Source organism: Aspergillus pseudonomiae (assembly GCF_009193645.1).
Source record: "Aspergillus pseudonomiae strain CBS 119388 unplaced genomic scaffold BDV37scaffold_119, whole genome shotgun sequence".
Taxonomy (NCBI): domain Eukaryota; kingdom Fungi; phylum Ascomycota; class Eurotiomycetes; order Eurotiales; family Aspergillaceae; genus Aspergillus; species Aspergillus pseudonomiae.
Window position 1 is genome coordinate 74,837 of NW_022476111.1, and position 17,927 is coordinate 92,763.

The 17,927-nt window shown below is 48.6% G+C and overlaps 9 protein-coding genes across 9 annotated transcripts; 6 read left to right on the forward strand and 3 right to left on the reverse strand.

Annotated features, from left to right (window-relative positions):
• Nucleotides 1-1,007: 1,007 nt before the first annotated feature.
• Nucleotides 1,008-3,051, forward strand: BDV37DRAFT_290981 (glycoside hydrolase superfamily; the record flags this gene model as incomplete). Its single annotated transcript, XM_032088841.1, has 6 exons — nucleotides 1,008-1,102; nucleotides 1,292-1,406; nucleotides 1,475-1,768; nucleotides 1,952-2,102; nucleotides 2,152-2,341; nucleotides 2,481-3,051. 6 exons carry the CDS (start codon nucleotides 1,008-1,010, stop codon nucleotides 3,049-3,051), a joined length of 1,416 nt encoding a protein of 471 aa, XP_031935817.1.
• A 421-nt stretch (nucleotides 3,052-3,472) lies between these two features.
• BDV37DRAFT_263293 (oxidase ustYa family protein) lies at nucleotides 3,473-4,649 on the reverse strand. Its single transcript, XM_032083530.1, has 5 exons — nucleotides 4,401-4,649; nucleotides 4,188-4,319; nucleotides 4,005-4,135; nucleotides 3,841-3,940; nucleotides 3,473-3,782 (listed from the first exon to the last, which is right to left on the reverse strand). Exons 1-5 carry the CDS (start codon nucleotides 4,621-4,623, stop codon nucleotides 3,541-3,543), a joined length of 828 nt encoding a protein of 275 aa, XP_031935818.1. The 5' UTR covers nucleotides 4,624-4,649; the 3' UTR covers nucleotides 3,473-3,540.
• An 874-nt stretch (nucleotides 4,650-5,523) lies between these two features.
• Nucleotides 5,524-6,383, forward strand: BDV37DRAFT_263294 (uncharacterized protein). The gene has a single exon (XM_032083531.1). The coding sequence runs from the start codon at nucleotides 5,561-5,563 to the stop codon at nucleotides 6,173-6,175; it is 615 nt and encodes a 204-aa protein (XP_031935819.1). The 5' UTR covers nucleotides 5,524-5,560; the 3' UTR covers nucleotides 6,176-6,383.
• Nucleotides 6,384-6,951: 568 nt separating this feature from the next.
• BDV37DRAFT_263295 (MFS general substrate transporter) lies at nucleotides 6,952-9,376 on the forward strand. The gene is made up of 8 exons (XM_032083532.1): nucleotides 6,952-6,974; nucleotides 7,026-7,164; nucleotides 7,221-7,381; nucleotides 7,436-7,558; nucleotides 7,606-7,962; nucleotides 8,022-8,075; nucleotides 8,128-8,493; nucleotides 8,548-9,376. Exons 1-8 carry the CDS (start codon nucleotides 6,962-6,964, stop codon nucleotides 8,790-8,792), a joined length of 1,458 nt encoding a protein of 485 aa, XP_031935820.1. The 5' UTR covers nucleotides 6,952-6,961; the 3' UTR covers nucleotides 8,793-9,376.
• A 531-nt stretch (nucleotides 9,377-9,907) lies between these two features.
• On the reverse strand, nucleotides 9,908-10,375 carry BDV37DRAFT_288486 (uncharacterized protein; the record flags this gene model as incomplete). The annotated part of the gene is made up of 1 exon (XM_032088273.1): nucleotides 9,908-10,375. The coding sequence occupies one exon, from the start codon at nucleotides 10,373-10,375 to the stop codon at nucleotides 9,908-9,910; it is 468 nt and encodes a 155-aa protein (XP_031935821.1).
• A 1,919-nt stretch (nucleotides 10,376-12,294) lies between these two features.
• BDV37DRAFT_290982 (alkaline phosphatase D family protein) lies at nucleotides 12,295-14,702 on the forward strand (the record flags this gene model as incomplete). The annotated part of the gene is made up of 10 exons (XM_032088842.1): nucleotides 12,295-12,747; nucleotides 12,799-12,958; nucleotides 13,005-13,183; nucleotides 13,232-13,301; nucleotides 13,349-13,490; nucleotides 13,544-13,656; nucleotides 13,688-13,905; nucleotides 13,953-14,048; nucleotides 14,095-14,335; nucleotides 14,386-14,702. 10 exons carry the CDS (start codon nucleotides 12,295-12,297, stop codon nucleotides 14,604-14,606), a joined length of 1,893 nt encoding a protein of 630 aa, XP_031935822.1. The 3' UTR covers nucleotides 14,607-14,702.
• Nucleotides 14,703-15,265: 563 nt separating this feature from the next.
• Nucleotides 15,266-16,220, forward strand: BDV37DRAFT_263297 (uncharacterized protein). The gene is made up of 2 exons (XM_032083533.1): nucleotides 15,266-15,484; nucleotides 15,546-16,220. The coding sequence occupies exon 2, from the start codon at nucleotides 15,935-15,937 to the stop codon at nucleotides 16,199-16,201; it is 267 nt and encodes an 88-aa protein (XP_031935823.1). The 5' UTR covers nucleotides 15,266-15,484; nucleotides 15,546-15,934; the 3' UTR covers nucleotides 16,202-16,220.
• Nucleotides 15,581-15,873, forward strand: BDV37DRAFT_288488 (uncharacterized protein; the record flags this gene model as incomplete). The annotated part of the gene is made up of 2 exons (XM_032088274.1): nucleotides 15,581-15,791; nucleotides 15,851-15,873. 2 exons carry the CDS (start codon nucleotides 15,581-15,583, stop codon nucleotides 15,871-15,873), a joined length of 234 nt encoding a protein of 77 aa, XP_031935824.1.
• A 2-nt stretch (nucleotides 16,221-16,222) lies between the features above and the next one.
• BDV37DRAFT_28142 (S-formylglutathione hydrolase) lies at nucleotides 16,223-17,769 on the reverse strand. Its single transcript, XM_032086814.1, has 4 exons — nucleotides 17,261-17,769; nucleotides 16,975-17,195; nucleotides 16,726-16,917; nucleotides 16,223-16,674 (listed from the first exon to the last, which is right to left on the reverse strand). The coding sequence occupies exons 1-4, from the start codon at nucleotides 17,523-17,525 to the stop codon at nucleotides 16,489-16,491; spliced, it is 864 nt and encodes a 287-aa protein (XP_031935825.1). The 5' UTR covers nucleotides 17,526-17,769; the 3' UTR covers nucleotides 16,223-16,488.
• Nucleotides 17,770-17,927: the final 158 nt, after the last annotated feature.

Below are 17,927 nucleotides of genomic sequence, written 5' to 3' on the forward strand. Positions count from 1 at the left end.
CCTATAAGCTCAGGTATTTCCTAGTGGGTGCTCAGGTTTAATGGTGAGAGGAATCTGGCCAATGGGGGGTACGATCAATCGATTCGGTACGACTAGTACTTATACTCGCTTTGTCCAAACGACGTAAGAGTTGCCCATGACGGTCAAGATGTTGCTCGTCTTGGCAAGTGATATCATGTCATATAGAGAATTAGCAAGATCTTTTCTAAGGTTCAGCCTATCTTAAGACTGGAAAGTCGAATTGTGACCAGCATATGCTGGTATACCGGCACGATGAGAATGGGACACCAAGGAGCCTCGATACCCTTTGTGCTCTGCTCCGCTAGGGTAAACAGGGGCCCATCCAATGCTCTTTGTTTAGGGCAAGCACCCGATCAGCCATCCAGCTTACCTCTAATGAGTTGTATGTTCATTCGATATTTTGGGAAATGAACCCTAGTAAGCCGGCTCGTCAAGCGCCGGATACCTACCAAGACAAAGAAAAGCATAGATCTTGGAGTGATACGACTTTCGAAACCCTCGACATAATATTAGCACAGAGCCGCTTTGTGAGCGCCCCGCGAGATAAAGTTTTCCGCCCTAACAAGCCCACGGTAATCCGACGATAACTCCTGGACCCGAAGTGGCCCATGGAACAGGATTGTGATAGAACTGTGCTGGTTATCCTGCACTTTTACTTATCAGCTATAGCTTGGCATGATTATGAGAATGAGTCGGTACACTCTGAGCCCGTCTGTCATCTCACGTAGATATCAACAAGATCAACCAGGTAGACTTACAGAGGGCCAGGACGATAAATGCAAGGTATGAATAAACAATACTAAAACTTGACTGAAGTAATGTAGGAGCCTTAAGCACACACATATCCCAAATACTAGCCTTCATGAAATATTTGCCCGTCCCCTCAAAGTGGAGAGAGTAATTTGAAAGCTTAGTATAAGTACTGCTGTTTTTCCCAAAGCTTTCCTGACATTCAACAAATTCCCTGAATCCTAGTTTTTATCATAATGGTTTTCTTCCAGGGCCCTAAGCGGCACTTTCTGAGTCTTTTGCTCGCATGTCTTGCAGTGCAAGTATTGTCCCTCTCTATTTCTGAAAGAAAGTGTGACAGTAAGTAGCCACTTCCACCCCTGCTTTAAATTTACCGGAGGTATTCACTATTATTTGGCAAAGATTCCACACCAGGCTGTGAACCAGCAAAAGCCGAGGGCGATAGCAAATCATTGGAGCCACAGTATGCCATCTGTCTACTGACACACATCTGCTCGTGTACTCACCGCAAACGTTATAGAACATGTTCTGGGGCTTCCAGCAAGCAGCGCTATATTGGACTCTATGAGCCATGGCATCTTGATCGTGGGTTTGGTATACTTGAGATATTGGACATCAATGTGGAACCCTGGACCGTGGGTTTAGAACACTCCTTCCACTTGTTTAACCCCTCGATGACTAGAGCCAAGCTGATAGTCTATAGCATCTCTACATGCCCGACAGTCCTTTTGGCCCCAGTTATACTCTTGAAGACACCCGGCTTTTCAAAGACTGGAAAGACTTTACTGATCTGAAGATCAAAAAGCCGTCCCTCAAGACCTACTTATCCGTATTTCATTTTTTGGACGAAGACAATCAATGGCCCAACATAACTCGCTCTTTTAAGGATCGGAAGTATTTCATTGACAAATTCGTTAAATTCATGGAAATGTACGGATTCGACGGTCTTAATCTTGACTTGTCAACTGCATATATACCAGGTATTTTATGGGAAAGTGTCAGTGATATATATTGGCCTTCCTACTGATTGCTCCTGGTATAGAGGATTCGCCTGATGAGGCAAAGAACTTTGTCGCCTTGCTTCAGGAGCTTCGCGAGTCATTTGGTAATCGGTATGGTCTATCAGCTACCGTCGCGGCCACAGAATGTAATTTTACCCGTGAGACTCATTTGAAAACAGGACGATCTAATCCATAAAATAGGCGGCCTCAGGGGTCTCGACCTTTCTGGAATAGCGGATCATCTTGACCATCTCACTTTCTTTCCATATTCTGTCACCAGAGGATGCCGGAAGCAAGAACCGCCAAAGGCAGAAATGGATACCGTATTTGGTGTGTTGTGAGTATCTTCGCTTTCTTTCCAAATGCTAAACTTGACTAGGTATCGAACATAGCCTTAGGCGGTTACGGGAAGCCAATATTGACCCTAATAAGCTTTCAATGGGATTGGATTTGGCTGCTGATACAGACAAATTTGAAGATCCAACGTGCAATACCCCCGGATGTCCTTCGGTACCACTTAAAGGTCAGGGTTTCTCGGCATATGAACTTGAACGTATCATCGAACGCGAGTCACCAGAAGTGCACTATAATGAGTCCAGTGCTTATAGTTGGTTTATCTACCATGGAAATCATGATTACTTCGATGGGGATCGATTGTACCAATCCCCGTCACAGCTTTTAGGAATGAAGTATACTGATATAAAGTAGGGTCAGATTCAGGAATGCCGAAGCGTTGAAGAAAAGGGCCGATCTTGCCAACAAGCATTGTCTCAGGGGCCTTTTGGCTTACATAGCTGAGGGTGGACCGGCATCTTTGAGAAACCCTAATGATTTGGATCCGTCTGATAAGAACATGCGAGGCGCGCCTTTGACCAATGATACAAGATACAGTACAATGGCTACGCCCTTCACTCCGAGCACACAGAGCGCCAGTTTGAGTACTGCAACTAACAGCGACGCTGACGCTAATGGCAACACGGAAGGATTATCCTGTCACCCTGCAATTGGTAGTGTCCATGTTCCAATTGCTCAGCTGGATTGTGATTCTAACAGTACTTCAACTGCTTCTCACAACTCTGATGCACCAGTTAATGCCGAAGAGGGTGCCCCTAGCCCTTCTCCCACTGCTCCCCACGAAACTGGTACCCCCGACGAACCCAGTGCAACGGGTCCTAAGCCCACTCTTACTGTTGCCCACCGAATTGGTAGTCCGATTGATAGCACAAAGAAGGCTGATGATGAGGGCACCACTCCTGGCGAGCCCACAGCTGCTCCCTGAAATCCCACTGGCATATGATAGCTCTATCTTGGGACCCCACTCCGACTTATCATTGGGGCCTCAAGGTGGACGCAATTCCTGCGGATATGTTCAAGGTTGAGTGGCCAAGTTATCATAAAGTGGCTGTCGTATCTTCAAGTGAGAACATCGTACCCTTCCGGGTATAAGAAAATGGGCCCACGTTCAGTGATGGTGATTATTTGGTAAATTTCTATTTTTGTATAATCATTGAGTTGCTGTTGACTTTTTGCCACTATAATACAATAACTTTTTGTGTATTCTTCTACCTACATCAATGCATAAAGAGCATGAATGAATCCTGTTATCTTATTCGACAATTTGCCATTGTTCAAGCCGCCAAAATATATGATTTTTCACAGGAGCCGCACTTGTTGACACGATTTCAGAGGCTATCTCATTGGCGTCAGTCCATAACTTTCATTAGGGCATATAAACAACTATATGTACATCGTCACTAATACAACGCTATCATGGGATCTCATTATACACTCTATCCTCGATCTTTGGCGGTTGCAGAAAGTCTTGAGGCACAGTTTCAGGAAGCTGATTGCGTTCTGCCCATTGCCGAATAGCTTCAAAGTTCCGGCATTTATGCCGTGTATTGAAATCAACGAACGGCTCGGGGTTCTCTGGATGGACCCAAACTTGGCCAAGGACGCCGATGTCAACGGTGCACATGAGCTGCTGTCGTATAATGTCCAGGCAATGGGCTGTGTTCATGATTAGCATACGAAGAGCGATCATATAGAGCAAACTATCAATACGTACACACGTGGCGTCGGACAATATAATCTTCGTTCACGAAGGCACCCTGGCCCTGCTCATGGTAGTAGTCGTAGTTGTAGTAGAGGGACTGTCTGAGGAGATTCTATTGTTTGTTAACACGGTCGCCTTAGTTATAAATAGTGTCAATGGGGAGAAGATAAACATACCAGACAGTGTAGATGATGCAACCCCTCAATGTTTGCAGGATACCCTCCACCATACTTTTCGCTGATCTTCACTTGATCAGGAGCAAGTCCCGACTTTTGAGCCTCTTCTGCAGGGACTCTAAGACTTCTGTCTGCACGGCTGTTAGCTGGATTTCATGCTGCATAAAGCGGCTAGGAACATACAGTTGACACCAAGAGCTTCCCATGCAGCATCTACTTCAGGGCTTGCTTCTTGCCGATATATGTTTTCTTTCAGGAACGAGCCATTGAACTGTTCTTGGTGGTATTCGATCCCGACTTCGGGGATTACGGGGGCTATACTTGTGTTAGATATACATCTTTATCTTCTCTCCTCTCATATACTTTTTTTCTTCCGGGCTGGGGCTAAGAACTTACAGTATTGCGTGAGTTGCCGAGTGCAGACCTTATCCAGATTATGCTCCTGACGTCCCAGAACAACGCCTACTAAGCAGGAGAATACGGCGACTGCGACCAAAAGAAACCATTTTGCACATCTTTTGAATAGGCTCTCATTCTGCTTCTGCTCACGAGGCCAAGTGGCCTCCTCATCGGAGAGAAGCTTCTCGTCCACGTCGGGATCTGATACTGAATGGCGCATTCTGCCTTGAGTGTCGCGAGGAACAAATTATTCAATCGCAAGAGAAAGGAACACGACGAAGAAACAAGGGCGATATAAAGTCGGTGTACCCAGGGTGGCAGGAAATTTCGAAGCCGATGTTTAATTATGGCGTCCACGGTGGCCAACTCATATACGGCGCCCCACAGGAAATGGATGGCACGTTACGGAACTCGACAAGTCATTATGCAACCGAGTACAATAAAAATAGGATGTGAGACAAGGCCCGCCATTTCCAAGAAGATCCCCGAGGCAACCACTGTGTGCTGTAAGACAACAGCCCGCCTAACTGCATGTATGTCTCAGTGGTTCATCTAGCCTGCAGATGACGATAAGAGCCGATCAAATACGAGTGGCTCTTGGCCTGCGGAGAAGCTTGGGGACCCATCCACTCCACCGTCGAGACTGCGGTCCATGAGACAATGATGTAAGGCGTATTGTCTCCTAAATTAGTTCTCTACTGCGAATTTACTCCTCTTCCCATCAAGCTGCTGCCCGGTTGGGTCTTTTTACCGGCATATCCGGTCCTTTTGTGGCGACTACCCCTCGACTGCAGGGCACTTCCTGGCCTGGGGCTTGGAAAAGGTGGGATTTTGTGCGGGTCAAGGTAGCACTGCATTGTTTAGCCACAATGTATCATTCGGAACAGTTGTTATTGGTACGAAGAACGGGTTGAGTAGCTCGTGTCCATGGTGGTTCATCCAACTCAAGAGACATGCCCAATGACAATGCCGGGACAATTTACGAGATGGAGTAACCGATATGAGTCTATATTTATAGAAGCATCTCGGTGATAGCTTCTACGGGTCTCGGAGATCCTATATAAACATTTCCTTCTTCCCTCGGTGATCAGCTTCCATTCAGCAAGCCTCTGAACCGGAAATCCTCTTCTACAATCAAAGTTCAAAACTCTTCCAAGATGCACTTTACAAGCAAGTCCCTTCTGCTCGCCCTGGGCACTCAGATCTTGGCTGTGAACGCCGCTCCAGTCTCGAGTGCCTCTTCCTCCGAGGTCAGTCAGCCAACGCCTCCCGCCGGGGTTGCTCAGTATGGCAACTATGGAGACTATGGCAAGTACGGCAACTACGCTTCCTACGGCTCCTACAAGAGAGATGACGTCCCCGAGGGTGAAGGTGACGATGCTGAGCCTTCCAGCACGACTTCGGCCACTGAAACCCCTACCCCTACCCCTATCAACTATGGCAACTACGGCAACTACGGCCAGTATGGCTCCTATGGAGCGTACAAGTTCGAGAAGAGAGACGACAGCAGCGCCACGTCTACCTCTTCTACTACTGAGACGCCCACTGAGACGCCCATCAGCTACGGCAACTATGGCGGCTACGGGAACTACGGTGGCTACGGCTCGTACGGCTCGTACAAGAGGGACGAGGTCCCCGAAGCTGACGAGAGCAAGACCACTACCGCATCTTCGACCCCTACCGCTACGCCTGTGGACTATGGCAGCTACGGTAACTACGGCCAGTATGGCTCCTACGGAAGCTACTCAGAAGCTGCTGTCGCTCAAGAATAAGCTGCGAGTGACGGTTGTGACCATGTAACACGGTCGCACTTGATGTGTAACGAGGCAACTGCCGCTATGAATGAAATTTACCGAATAATGAGGACTTCCGGCCCATGGACGTCAAGGCTGTCAGCATGAACTGAAAACGTGAGACTGCAAGGGGGAAGTGCCAGCAAGGGATGTGTGACCGTGGTTTGTGCCAGCAGCAAGGATGGCCGTGGTAGATGGTGGATTGGATGGCAATAGTTCACGTGGACGGATAATGCTTATTGAACATTCTTATCATTGATCATATGTCGTGACTAGTTAATTTAAATAGCATAAATATGTTGTGATCCATGTGTGTGCCTGCAGTATAGTGTTTTGATGTATTGGAAAAGTTCACTTGGCGATGCTTAGCCGCACTAGCGAGGCCAAACACTGAGAACTTTTCCCTCGAATTTCTGACAATCTTCCTTTCACAAAGCGAGATTGGACAATGTGCATGCCTGGATTACAGGATTACCCCGGGATCGGCATATTGGGCGATAGTCGTGGTCGATACTTACCCCATGAGTCATGGATCTGCATCGATCCAGCTGGCGGCCGACTCCGGCGTCCACTTAAGCCCGATTATCAGGCCTCTCTGCAAAGCGTATTTGTTAAGCTGATTGCTCCTCGGGCCGATTTAAACTACAATGGGATTTAAAAATCTGACAAGTCCCCCTGTCCCTACTCGTTCTCTGAAAAAAACAAAAAAGCAGCGTTCTCCCTGACTCTTGCTCCTGACTCCTCGGAGCAGCCCATTCCAGCACCATGGGTTTCTTAGGTCCGTGTCGTACGCATTCGCGACTGTACGCAAGTTGCTAATATGCCGCAGAGCCAGAGAAGAGCGCCGATGGCGAACTGTCGCCAGAGGCTCCTCGCTCCCTGATTAACGAGCGCAAGCTGATGGCGAAAATCGACTGGCACGTCGTACCGTGCTTGTGTCTCATGTATTTGCTCGCATTCTTAGACCGGTCAGTTGGAATGCGACTCCTAGTTATGCGCCGATACTAACCGACTGCGCCGACAGAGTGAACATCAGTAACGCGGCGATTCTGGGTTTACAGGAAGACCTGAACATCGAGACGGGCACGAAATACAACACCGCGTTGACGATCTTCTTTGTTCCTTACATCATTTTCGAGATCCCGTCCAACATTCTAATGAAGAAGCTGAAGCCTCATCTTTGGTGTACGATTTCCGTTAAACCTCCATGAATCGAACGAATGTTGACGGTCGCTACAGTGTCATTATGTATGTTTGGCTTCGGCTTGGTCATGATCTGCCAGGGTCTGGTGTCGAACTGGGGAGGACTGATGACTACTCGCTGGTTCTTGGGCATGTTTGAGACTGGATTGTTTCCTGGCTGTATGTTCGACTCACCCGATTTATACGGTGGCGAGCTAACCGCGCAGGTTTCTATCTGATGGGCATGTGGTACAAGCGCAGCGAAGCCCAGAAGCGCTTTAGTTTCTTTTTCAGCTCCACCACCCTCGCGGGCGCCTTTGGTGGTCTCCTGGCCAGCGGTCTCGGCAAAATGGAAGGTTTGCGCGGCTATCGAGGCTGGCGCTGGGTGTTCATTATCGAAGGTGTTCTGACCTGCGTGGTGGCCATCATCTGCTACTTCCTGGTTACGGATTTCCCAGAAGATGCCAAGTGGCTCACTGAGGAAGAGCGCGAGTTTGTCCGCGAAAAGCTCGCTGCCGACACGGGCAAGGCTGCCCCAGATGCTAGGTTAAGCTTGCGCGATGTGTTGGGTGTTTTCAAGGACTGTGAGTACTTGTCACAAATCGTCCGACTTCAGCTCCGTCGCTAACTGTCGCCTCTGCAGACAAAATCTTTATCGGTGGATGGATGTACTTCGGCCAGGTTGTCACGGCCTACGGTATGCGCTGGCTTTTTTTCTTCATGTATTCGTTCCCTCACTGACCTCGCAGGCTACGCGTACTTTGCGCCGACGATCATCAAGACCTACGGATACGGACCCATCAAGACGCAGCTTTATTCCATTCCTCCCTGGGCGGCGGCATTCGGCTTCTCCATGGTTGTCGCATTCCTTTCGGACAGGTTTCGCCATCGATTCGCCTTCGCGTTCATCCCGATGCTGATTGCGATGGCTGGGTACGGAATTCTGCTCAATATCCACGGCGAGGCGCAACGGCACGTGCAGTACGGAGCCCTATTCCTCGTCACCATGGGGTGCTACAGCGCAATGCCAGTCCTGGTGTGTTGGTTTTCCATGAATTTAGGAGGCCATCGGCGACGGAGCGTGGGAACGGCTTGGCAGATCGGCTTCGGTAACAGTAAGTCTGCGCATTGCTCCTATCAATAACCAAGATAACTAACCACGACTTCAGTCGGAGGAATCATTTCGACGTACTCGTTCCTGCAGAAGGACGCGCCGCTCTACCGCAACGGATACATCATCAGCTTGTCCTTCCTGTGTTTCTCGGCGGCCATGGCCGTCGTGTACTTCGTCGCGCTCTGGTTCGATAACCGGAAACGCGACCGAGCAATGGCGAACGGCGCCGTCGATAGCGCCACAGAGGAGCAAGAAGAGCAAGAGGGTGACATGGCGCTGACTTATCGCTACAACTATTAATCAATTAGAAATTAATGACATGTGAATTGCCTCGAAATCTTCGCTTCTTGACGCGATCGCCCCCGATACCGGACGGGAGGTAGCATCCGGAGAAATTAGAGCAACAGTAGTCTAAGCTATGTGTGGATCCTGACCTTGGGGTAGCAACCGAATAATGGGGCGGCCTTCCCGACTCCTCATTCTTTGCCAATGAGAGACATTTAGTGGATCTCGTAGCCCCCATATCTGGATCTCAATCCTCGGTTCCTCAGGGTCAGTTGGTCTGATCGCTAGCTTCGGCATTGGCAGCGACTCGGCGCTTCCGGATCACTTGGAGCTGTGCTTTCATAATTTTGGGAATTTATGCGGAGTTTTCCGTGCTTAACCATCTAAAGAGAGCTGTCATTACCTTGAAGAGTCATCGCTGTCCCCTATTTTACTTTAATACTTCCTTTTCTCCAAATCCCCAACCTGGAAAGGATGTGCGGACCCCCACCGACCCATTGTATAATCTTTATGGCCCTCCGCTGAGTCCTCTCAACAGTATTGAGATGAAGGGGTGTGTTAGCTCCGACACCTCAGAAACCCGTCTTTGTAACCTAGCCACTGCGAGGTATAGCATTTAACTAGATGAGGGACCTGTTGATTTCTCAACCAAATGGGCGGATAATTGCTCGCTGCTGGTTGAAAATAGAACTCTGGCCAGCAGTTGAAAAAAGAAGGCTGAGTAAGTCAAATTCGGATTCTCCTGGTTTTCAAACTACTTTGGTTTCAATACATAATCTCCTGGTTCGCGGTACGATTCCACTAGTATTACATCTAGAGTAGTATAAAATAGAGTAGGGGTATCACTACTGTAGTTGAAAAACCACTCTAGTTTTCGAACGCACATTTAGGGTGCGGCTCTATCCAGTCTTCGAAACAGGTAACAAATAGATTAGTTGTTTCATCAAGTTATCCATAGTTATTTTTATGGGCGTTTGACTTATTAACAGAAAAGAGGCAGTGATATTAAAGAAGCCGAAAAGGAATCCACAGGTACAAAGAAGCTAACACATCGTAAGGATCTTTGTTTCTTGACAGAAGCAGGACAGTTGTTCCAAAGCTGCCTTGGGGCCTGTGTTGACTGCTTCAGGTTAGGAGAAGACCGAGGTATCACATTTGCTATTGCTCTTGACGGCCAATTCCTTGGTAGGATATACAAGTACGTGCCCCAAATATGAGTGCCCTAGTGCGCCTTTCTGTTCAGCGCATACCTTCTCGTAGCGACCCGTTATATCCTCCTCCTTTGATGCTGGAGTTGTCAGAAAGCAATCTTTATTGCAAAATTTTCCTTTGATGCTGTCGCAAACAGCCTTTTCCTTTTTGGCGGCCAGGCCTTCTTCTTTTTCAGAGCCCAAACACCTGGCTCTAACATAACGAGTTGAATCAAGAGAGCTAGGATCGCAAACCATCCTCACATCGCCTGCCTCCATCACGACGCTCCATTTGCCTCCCAGACAATTCTGATTACATCCTATGTTGGTGCGGCAGTCTTGACCCGGAGCGTATTTCGCAGCAGCCGACACAGCAATGAGTGTGGTAACGGCGAGAAGCAGCTTCATGATGGCCTTTTTGGTTATACGAAGGCAAGATCTGTGATTTGCTTCGGTTAGTGAAATGGATAGACATGGTACAGGAGGCTCCAGAAGCTTACTAGGGGTCAGAGGGTGGATTAATATCAATGATGTAAGCCAGGGACCTGGATAAAGGAATCTGTGTGTTGGAAGAAAAAGGCTACCAGACCAGGGGGCGAGACCGTAATTATAATGAGAAAAAGCGCTCAAGAATGTTGAAAATACACTGGTTGCTTTTTCCGAGTGCTGTTTTCTTGAATGCCTCACATCGTTCATCAAGCTGTAATGGAGGACTCATTATAGTAGTTGAATCCTACCTATGTTACATGTCGTAGTTACATGTAGTAGTTGTCGATCTTGAATCGGAACAGGTGGGCCCTATAGCATCGAATCAAGAGGGTCATCAGCCCAAGGTGGATCAGATTTTTCACTATGTAGTTGCAAGATGGAGCACTTGCAGGAATGAAGCATGGAAAAATTGTGACTCTTGTTCATTCAAGGGCTATACGCCCACCCCAAAAGTGACGGATCAATGGTCGATCTTTCCTTCCCAAAATGTAAGGGGTTTGTTGATATTCAGTCCAAAGGCAAAGATCTCAGCTACGCCATATTTAAGTGGGACCGTGAGAGGAGCAATGTATCAGAATTGGTCGAGATATGCACAGTACTGAAGTGGCTCCTGAGTGATTTAGGTCTCATAGCAAGGATCTCGGGGTACTTCGGGGCGGGGCTGGCAGGTTCCTGGTCATCTCATCTCCACTGAATATTGGAATTTGGAATTTGGATTGCATACCATATGATATATCTGGAAATTGAGGATAATGGATATGATTTCCATGCCATATTCTCAATAAGGATATAAGAATGTTTTGTAAATATCTGTACAAGTATAACTCTAACTTCCCTGTCTCTATAACTATCGACAGTTAATACTTGATTATATAGGTTAGTTAATAGGTACTCATACCGCTTCTTGATATTATTTTTTTAAAGATTTATATGCAAAAATTGGATAAATAATATATAAGCTATGAGATTTGGTATATTAGTCTCTTTTTTACCCCCTGGAAATCTGAGGATATCCAGAGACTATTGAGTAGAATGCTGTATCCACCAGTTTCAGAATTGAGGATAGGAGAGAACATACTGTATCCCCAGTTTGCGGAGAGCATATGCAGATAATTATATATCCATGGAGAATGAGGATGTTGCCGCAGTCGAAAGTATTTGCTTCCACGTGCTACCAATATATTTACTTCTCCAAGCCAGCCACAGCCCGCTGCCAAAATAACGATATACATCCCAGCCAATAACCCCATCGCCAAAACCAATCTCCCAAGCCCACCGCGAATTGAAGCGGGAAGCAAGCGGAATGCCAATGCTTGGCAGTCGCGCTGCCACAAAGATCAAGCTCCAGCGCCATTCTTGGCCTTCCAATGGGACCAGATGTCCATTGCACGCGGTTCTACTACAGACGCAGGTGTCAGTCTGTCTCGACTATCGACCGGTATTAGTATGAGGGATGGTGGTTTCAGACCATACACAACCCCCTATGTTCCTGTAGCCGAGTCTTGGCTTCCTGTACACTTGCGATGAGCTCTCGCGAACTTGCTATGTTCTTCTTTGTCACTTTTATTTCAATTCCGTCCAATTGCTGACTCGGTGCACTGCACGCGATGGTAAACGTCCACTGGCTGGGAGGCATGTGTACGATGGGTTTCTTTCCATTGGTTTTCGGGGTATGCCAAAGATCCGGGGCATGGATGGCAGGTATTGAGAAGTCGCGCCTTCCTCCGGGCGAGGTTGGCTACAGTAGTATGGAAATTAAATAGTTTATCGGGTTATAAATAGGGAGGATATTGCGGCGTCAATAGAGAATAGGAATTACTTCAATATCATCACACAGTATGGTGTATACATCTACCCTCCTCTCCTTGCTTGCCCTGTCCACGGGGTCGTGGGCAAGCTACAATGCGAACTTGAACTATCGCAGCCCTTCGACCCGCCACACGGGCATGGGGATCAACATCGACTCCGTCCACCGTCGTAGTCTCGCAAAACGTGATGAAGCCCCCTTCCACCCCTCGCAGTTGAACTTCACCCATGGTGTAGCATCAGGTGACCCCTACGCGGACAGTGTGATTCTCTGGACTCGTGTTGCTCCATCCCTGGAGGCCGACAGAAGCAATGTGACTGTGTCGGGGACCGTGGGGTTGTACAACCATGATACGGAACCGTATATCAAGGCCTCGGCGCATCCTATCTGTGTCGATTATCAGGTGTATGAGGATAAAGAGGGCCAAAGAGTGGTTGATAAAGGAAGGGCATATACTACCAGCGATATTGACTATACACTCAAGGTATGGCGACGGATGTCCTGTTTCTCCTAAATCGTATTGACTATCCGACAGGTAGAAGCCAGCGGACTCAAGCCGTTCACGACATACTGGTACCAATTCCAGATTTGTAACTCGAATGTCACCAGTCCGCTTGGAAGGACCAAGACCGCCCCGGGCGCCGATGATGCTACTGAGGAAATTAATCTGGCTGTGTATTCTTGCAGCAACTACCGTATGTGCGCACTTCTCTCTAGGGTTGTCGGAGCTAACCAAACTAGCGAGTGGGTATTTCAACGCATACGGAAATGCCGTCCGGAAGGACAGCGTCGACTATGTGCTCCATCTCGGAGATTATATTTATGAATATGAGAAGGGCGTAGTCGGACAGGATGAGCGAGCCGCCCGTCCGCAGGCAGATATCTTCTCTCTCTATGACTATCGGACTCGACTTGGACAAGTACCATCTCCCCCACTATTCGTTATGATTCCTACTAAAGATTCGTAGTATCGCACCGATCTTGACCTTACCGCATCCCATCAGAACTTCGCCTGGATTCCTATCTGGGATGACCACGGTATGACCATGCATTCAGCCCGTTAACACCACTCGCTGATGATGTAGAAATTGCCGACAACGGCTACAGAGATGGCTTCAGCCGTCTCAACAATACCGAAGAGTCGTTCCGCAATGACAGCCCTCAAATCAGCGTCGACCAGCGCAAGATGAACGCCGTCCGGGCGTACTTCGAGTGGATGCCTCTTCGGTTTGTGTCCCTGATGGCTCAGCCCTGTGACAATCATCCTAATATTGCTCTAGTCAGGTCGACATGGATGACGGCCTCCGCATTTGGCGCTCCTTCAAGATGGGAAACCTCTTTGATCTGATCATGTTGGATACACGCAATTACGATCGCAGCATTACTGACCTTTGTAAGTATGTCCCTCCTGGCGAAAACGCAAGCTAACGTGTCAGACTGGAATACGGACTATATCGAAGAGATCCACAACGACGCCGGTCGGACTTTGATGGGCGGTCGTCAGGAGTCGTGGTTCGAGAAGCAGCTGACGGCGTCTAATCAGCGCGGAGCGAAGTGGCGTATTATCGGGAGTCAGCTCCGGTTTGCTCGTCTGGGACGGGAGACTAACGGCGAGGTCACTTATAACTTGGATTCCTGGGAGGTGAGTGTCCCATGTCTCCGCAGATTGTCACGTTGCTCACGGAGTAGGGTTACCGCGCGAACCAAAACCGGACCCTGAAGCACCTGTACGATAACAACATCGGCAACAACATTATGATCGCGGGTGATACGCATGTCAACTGGGTGAGTCTTTTCGATCACGGTATATGTGCAGTTCTGACTGGAGCAGGTGAGCGACATTGCCTGGATCGGTGAGAAGCCGTATGACGGCAGCACCGGTGCCGGTGCCATCGGAGTCGAATTTGCTGGCACAGCCGTGAGCAGCTCTGGGTTCGGGGGTACTATCAACAGCGCCGAGCAGACTGCTGCTTCCTACGCACGCAACGAGGATCTGCAGTGGAATGAAGGCTACTACCGCGGGTACTTTGAGCTGCGGATGAGACCGAACGAGGTGGAGGCCAAATACTTTGGTATGCTGGATGATACCGGTTGTGGTTATACATACTAACTAACGGTATAGGTTGTCCTACTGTGGCTACCCGGAATAGCTGGGAAATTCCCCTAGCCAACTTCACGGTCAAGCATGACGATAACCATCTGGCTCGGCCGATTGCTGGTGGACAGGTGGAAGCGGGTTTTGTCCATCAGGGCGAGGTGAAGCACAGCAATCTTACTCTTAACACTGAGACGGGCGAGTGGCAGGTCATTGGGTTTGACCAGATGTTTATCAAGTATCAGTAGTTGGTTGTATGTATAAATAGAGTGTTTGGGAATAGGCAAGTTCAGGCGACCTTCCTGGGAAATGTATATACTACTCAGGCATTGATCAGCTTGTTCAAATCCTTACTCTGGCAGAATGGATGTTGGTATTGACTCCTGTGATGCTGGCACGTGGAAAAACCACGAGATGTGCCTCAACCCTAAAGGCGCTGATCAGTTGGACATAATAATAAAAGAACCTCTGTCATCACACTCTCAGTCAAAACAGCAAGCACGGACCTAAACACAATATAAATTCACATACTTAGTTCAACCAATATCTCACAAAAAAGGAGGCATGAGCAATGATGCCCTAACACGAACACCAACCTCAAACCCAGCTCCCCAACCAAACCCCCAATATATACAACACAACAAACATACATACCAACTCTCTGATTCTACCTATATCCACAAAAAGAAAAGAGAATACCCACCCAATTCACATGGCAAACCGCCAGACACACCGTCCCCACATTTAATCCTTAGCGCTCCCAGCGTCCAAACCAATGTCGCCATTTGCCCCGTTTCGCAACTGCCCAGAAGAGTCCCATTGGGCATAGATTGACAGCACAAGACCCACTGGGTTATCAATCAGCGCTTTGGTTTGCTTTTAGGCTGCTTTTCCATTCTACTCTTGCCTCTGAATTTAAGTCACAAGCCGGATTTCTCTTCATTCGGTTCTTGACTCTTTCTCTTGCATTGTTTTTGTCTTTCACTCGACTCTCCACTCTACGGTTATTCATTCATTTCCCTTCCCTGTCGACACGTACTATAACCACATCGCTCATTCTTTTTTTCCTTCCTACTATAGTATAATACTATCCTCGAACTAGAAAAGAAAGGTTGAAGAGCTTAAGGTCCGCTATATCCACACCCCCCATCCACATACCAACTCACCTAATTAACCACAACCCCCAGCCAAACCGAAACAACCTACATATAGACGAACGAAAATGGTCCTCATTACGCGCAGCATCTCTCTCACCAACTTCCTCGTCGCATCCTCCGCTCTCGCCTTCCAGGTCTTCGTCCTCTATCCCTGGCACAAGCAGCTCGACGAGAGCTTCGAGGATCTGAAGAAGGAGCATCTACGGGTCCTGCAGGTTTTGGATCGGGTCGAGCATGGCAAGGCTGGCAGTAGCAGTGGGAATGTCACTGGGGAGAGTATTCGGGAGCAGATTGAGATGAAGAGACAGGGTCTTTGAGGACTTTGATCTGGGTAGGTGTCATTGGGAGTGGAGGTTAGTTTCTTGGGTAGAGGATATCGACTGTATAGTCTCAGACTCTTATAGAGGATAGATTCATGAATGTCATTTTGCTCGGAGTGTATTCAGCTTTTGGTGTGGTTTATCCTCGGTACATTGTATTCATGGTATTCATGGATTGTCAAGGAAATTTGCGTAGACGTTTGTTTCTTGCCGGGGATTCCCCCATACTTGTTTGATGTTGACGGTTTTTCGGCTCCGACTGTACCGAGTCGGGTCCGACTCTGGGCCGAGTTATCTCCTTTCTTGGTTTTATCTACTGTGGATTGTCTGGATGTCATGCTTGGACACGATCTGGGGAACGTTTAGATACGTAGAAATAACATTTGTGGAGTACTCCGAGCCTAATTGTTTAACCGGGTATGTACATATATCCTTCTAATCTATCTACGCGAATGGGACCAGGTCATCTGAACAGTCGTAATTCATCTTATCTAGATCATGGATTTCGCCGGACGATCGCTGCCAACATCAGAAGACGCTCCATCCAGTCATCGCGGTCATTCATTACAGGCACATTCAATTCACAGATACAAAGAAACGCATCCAATCACGATCCATGCAACAACAGGGATTGGAAAAGGGAAATCAACCCACTATGCAAACAAGTACTTGGCCGCGTGCTCGACGTGGTCGTCCGCGAACGTCGCCATCGTGTAGTAGCTGTGGTCATAGTCCGGCTGGTAGCGGACCTTGAGGCCCTCAACGCCGGCCTCCTTGGCCGCCTTCTCGAAGTTCTCGGGCAGAAGCTGGCCCTGCTTGTAGAAGTTGTCGCCGGTACCCTGTTTCAGTCAGCACAAGTTACATCAACACAGCAGAGAAACAAGACATACCACGTCAATGAGCACATCCAACGGTCCCTTCCACTTCTTCACAAGCTCTGTCGCGTCGTGCTCCTTCCACTTCTCCTGCTGGTCCTCGCCGAAGTAGCCACCGAAGGCCTTCTGGCCCCATGGGCAGTTGATGGGGTTGGAGATGGGTGCAAAGGCGGAGACGGACTTGTACTTGCCCGGGTTACGGAGGAACTATCCGTTATCAATATATATGCATAGCTGGGAAATTCGCGAGAGAAAGGAGCATACCAGGGTCAGAGCACCATGGCCACCCATGCTGTGACCGGTGATACTGACACGGCTCTCATCCAGCTGAGGGAACGCGGCAAAGACGGTTTTGGGCAGCTCCTCCGTCACGTAGGTGTACATGTTGTAGCCACCCTGGTAGGGCGCCTTGGTGGCATCCACGTAGAATCCGGCACCGGTGCCGAAGTCCCAGGAGTCGTCCTCGCCCTGAATGTTCAATCCTCCTACATCCTTGTTAGCCGCCGTCCCCTCTATCGTCGACATGGCTCAATGGTTTATGGCAACCTACGCGGGCTGGTGTCCGGGTAAAGCACAGCGATACCCTTCTTGCTGGCGCCGTGCTGGAAGAAGCCCTTCTCGGAGCAATTGTTGGCCGTGCAGGTCAGACCGGACAGGTAGATGAGGACGGGGACTTTCTGCGAGGGGTTCTGGAAGGCCTGGGGCGGCAGGTAGAGGTTGAAGGACATTTCGCAACGGGTGGAGGTGGCGGCATGGCTGAGCTTGAGCAGCTTTCCGCCGAAGGAGGCGATGGTTGCTTGCGTTGTGACGGACATGATGTGGTTTTTTGGTAGTTAATGATATTGAGGATGCGGAATTGGTGAAGACGTAAAAAAGAGAAGGAAAAACGTAAGAAAAAGAACCGGACTCTATGGGGCTGAGAGGGAGTTAAATTGACGTGTGGATCAATGAGGAGTGGATGAGGGGAACAGAATTGATGAGGGGCAGTCAGTGACTCCCCACCTCCTGCTCACTTATCGTCTGCCGGCTATAAAATCATCAGAGCTTCCCCTCATCGCACACAACAACCTCTTGCACCAAAGGTCTCCACCGCGGGGATATTTTTACTCTTTTGGGAGATCCAGGAGATCATAATGGAAAGAATATACTCATATATTATGGTATGAAGAAAAGGTACAGTCACGCCGTGAAAATGCCCGAATAACAATGCTCCTCTA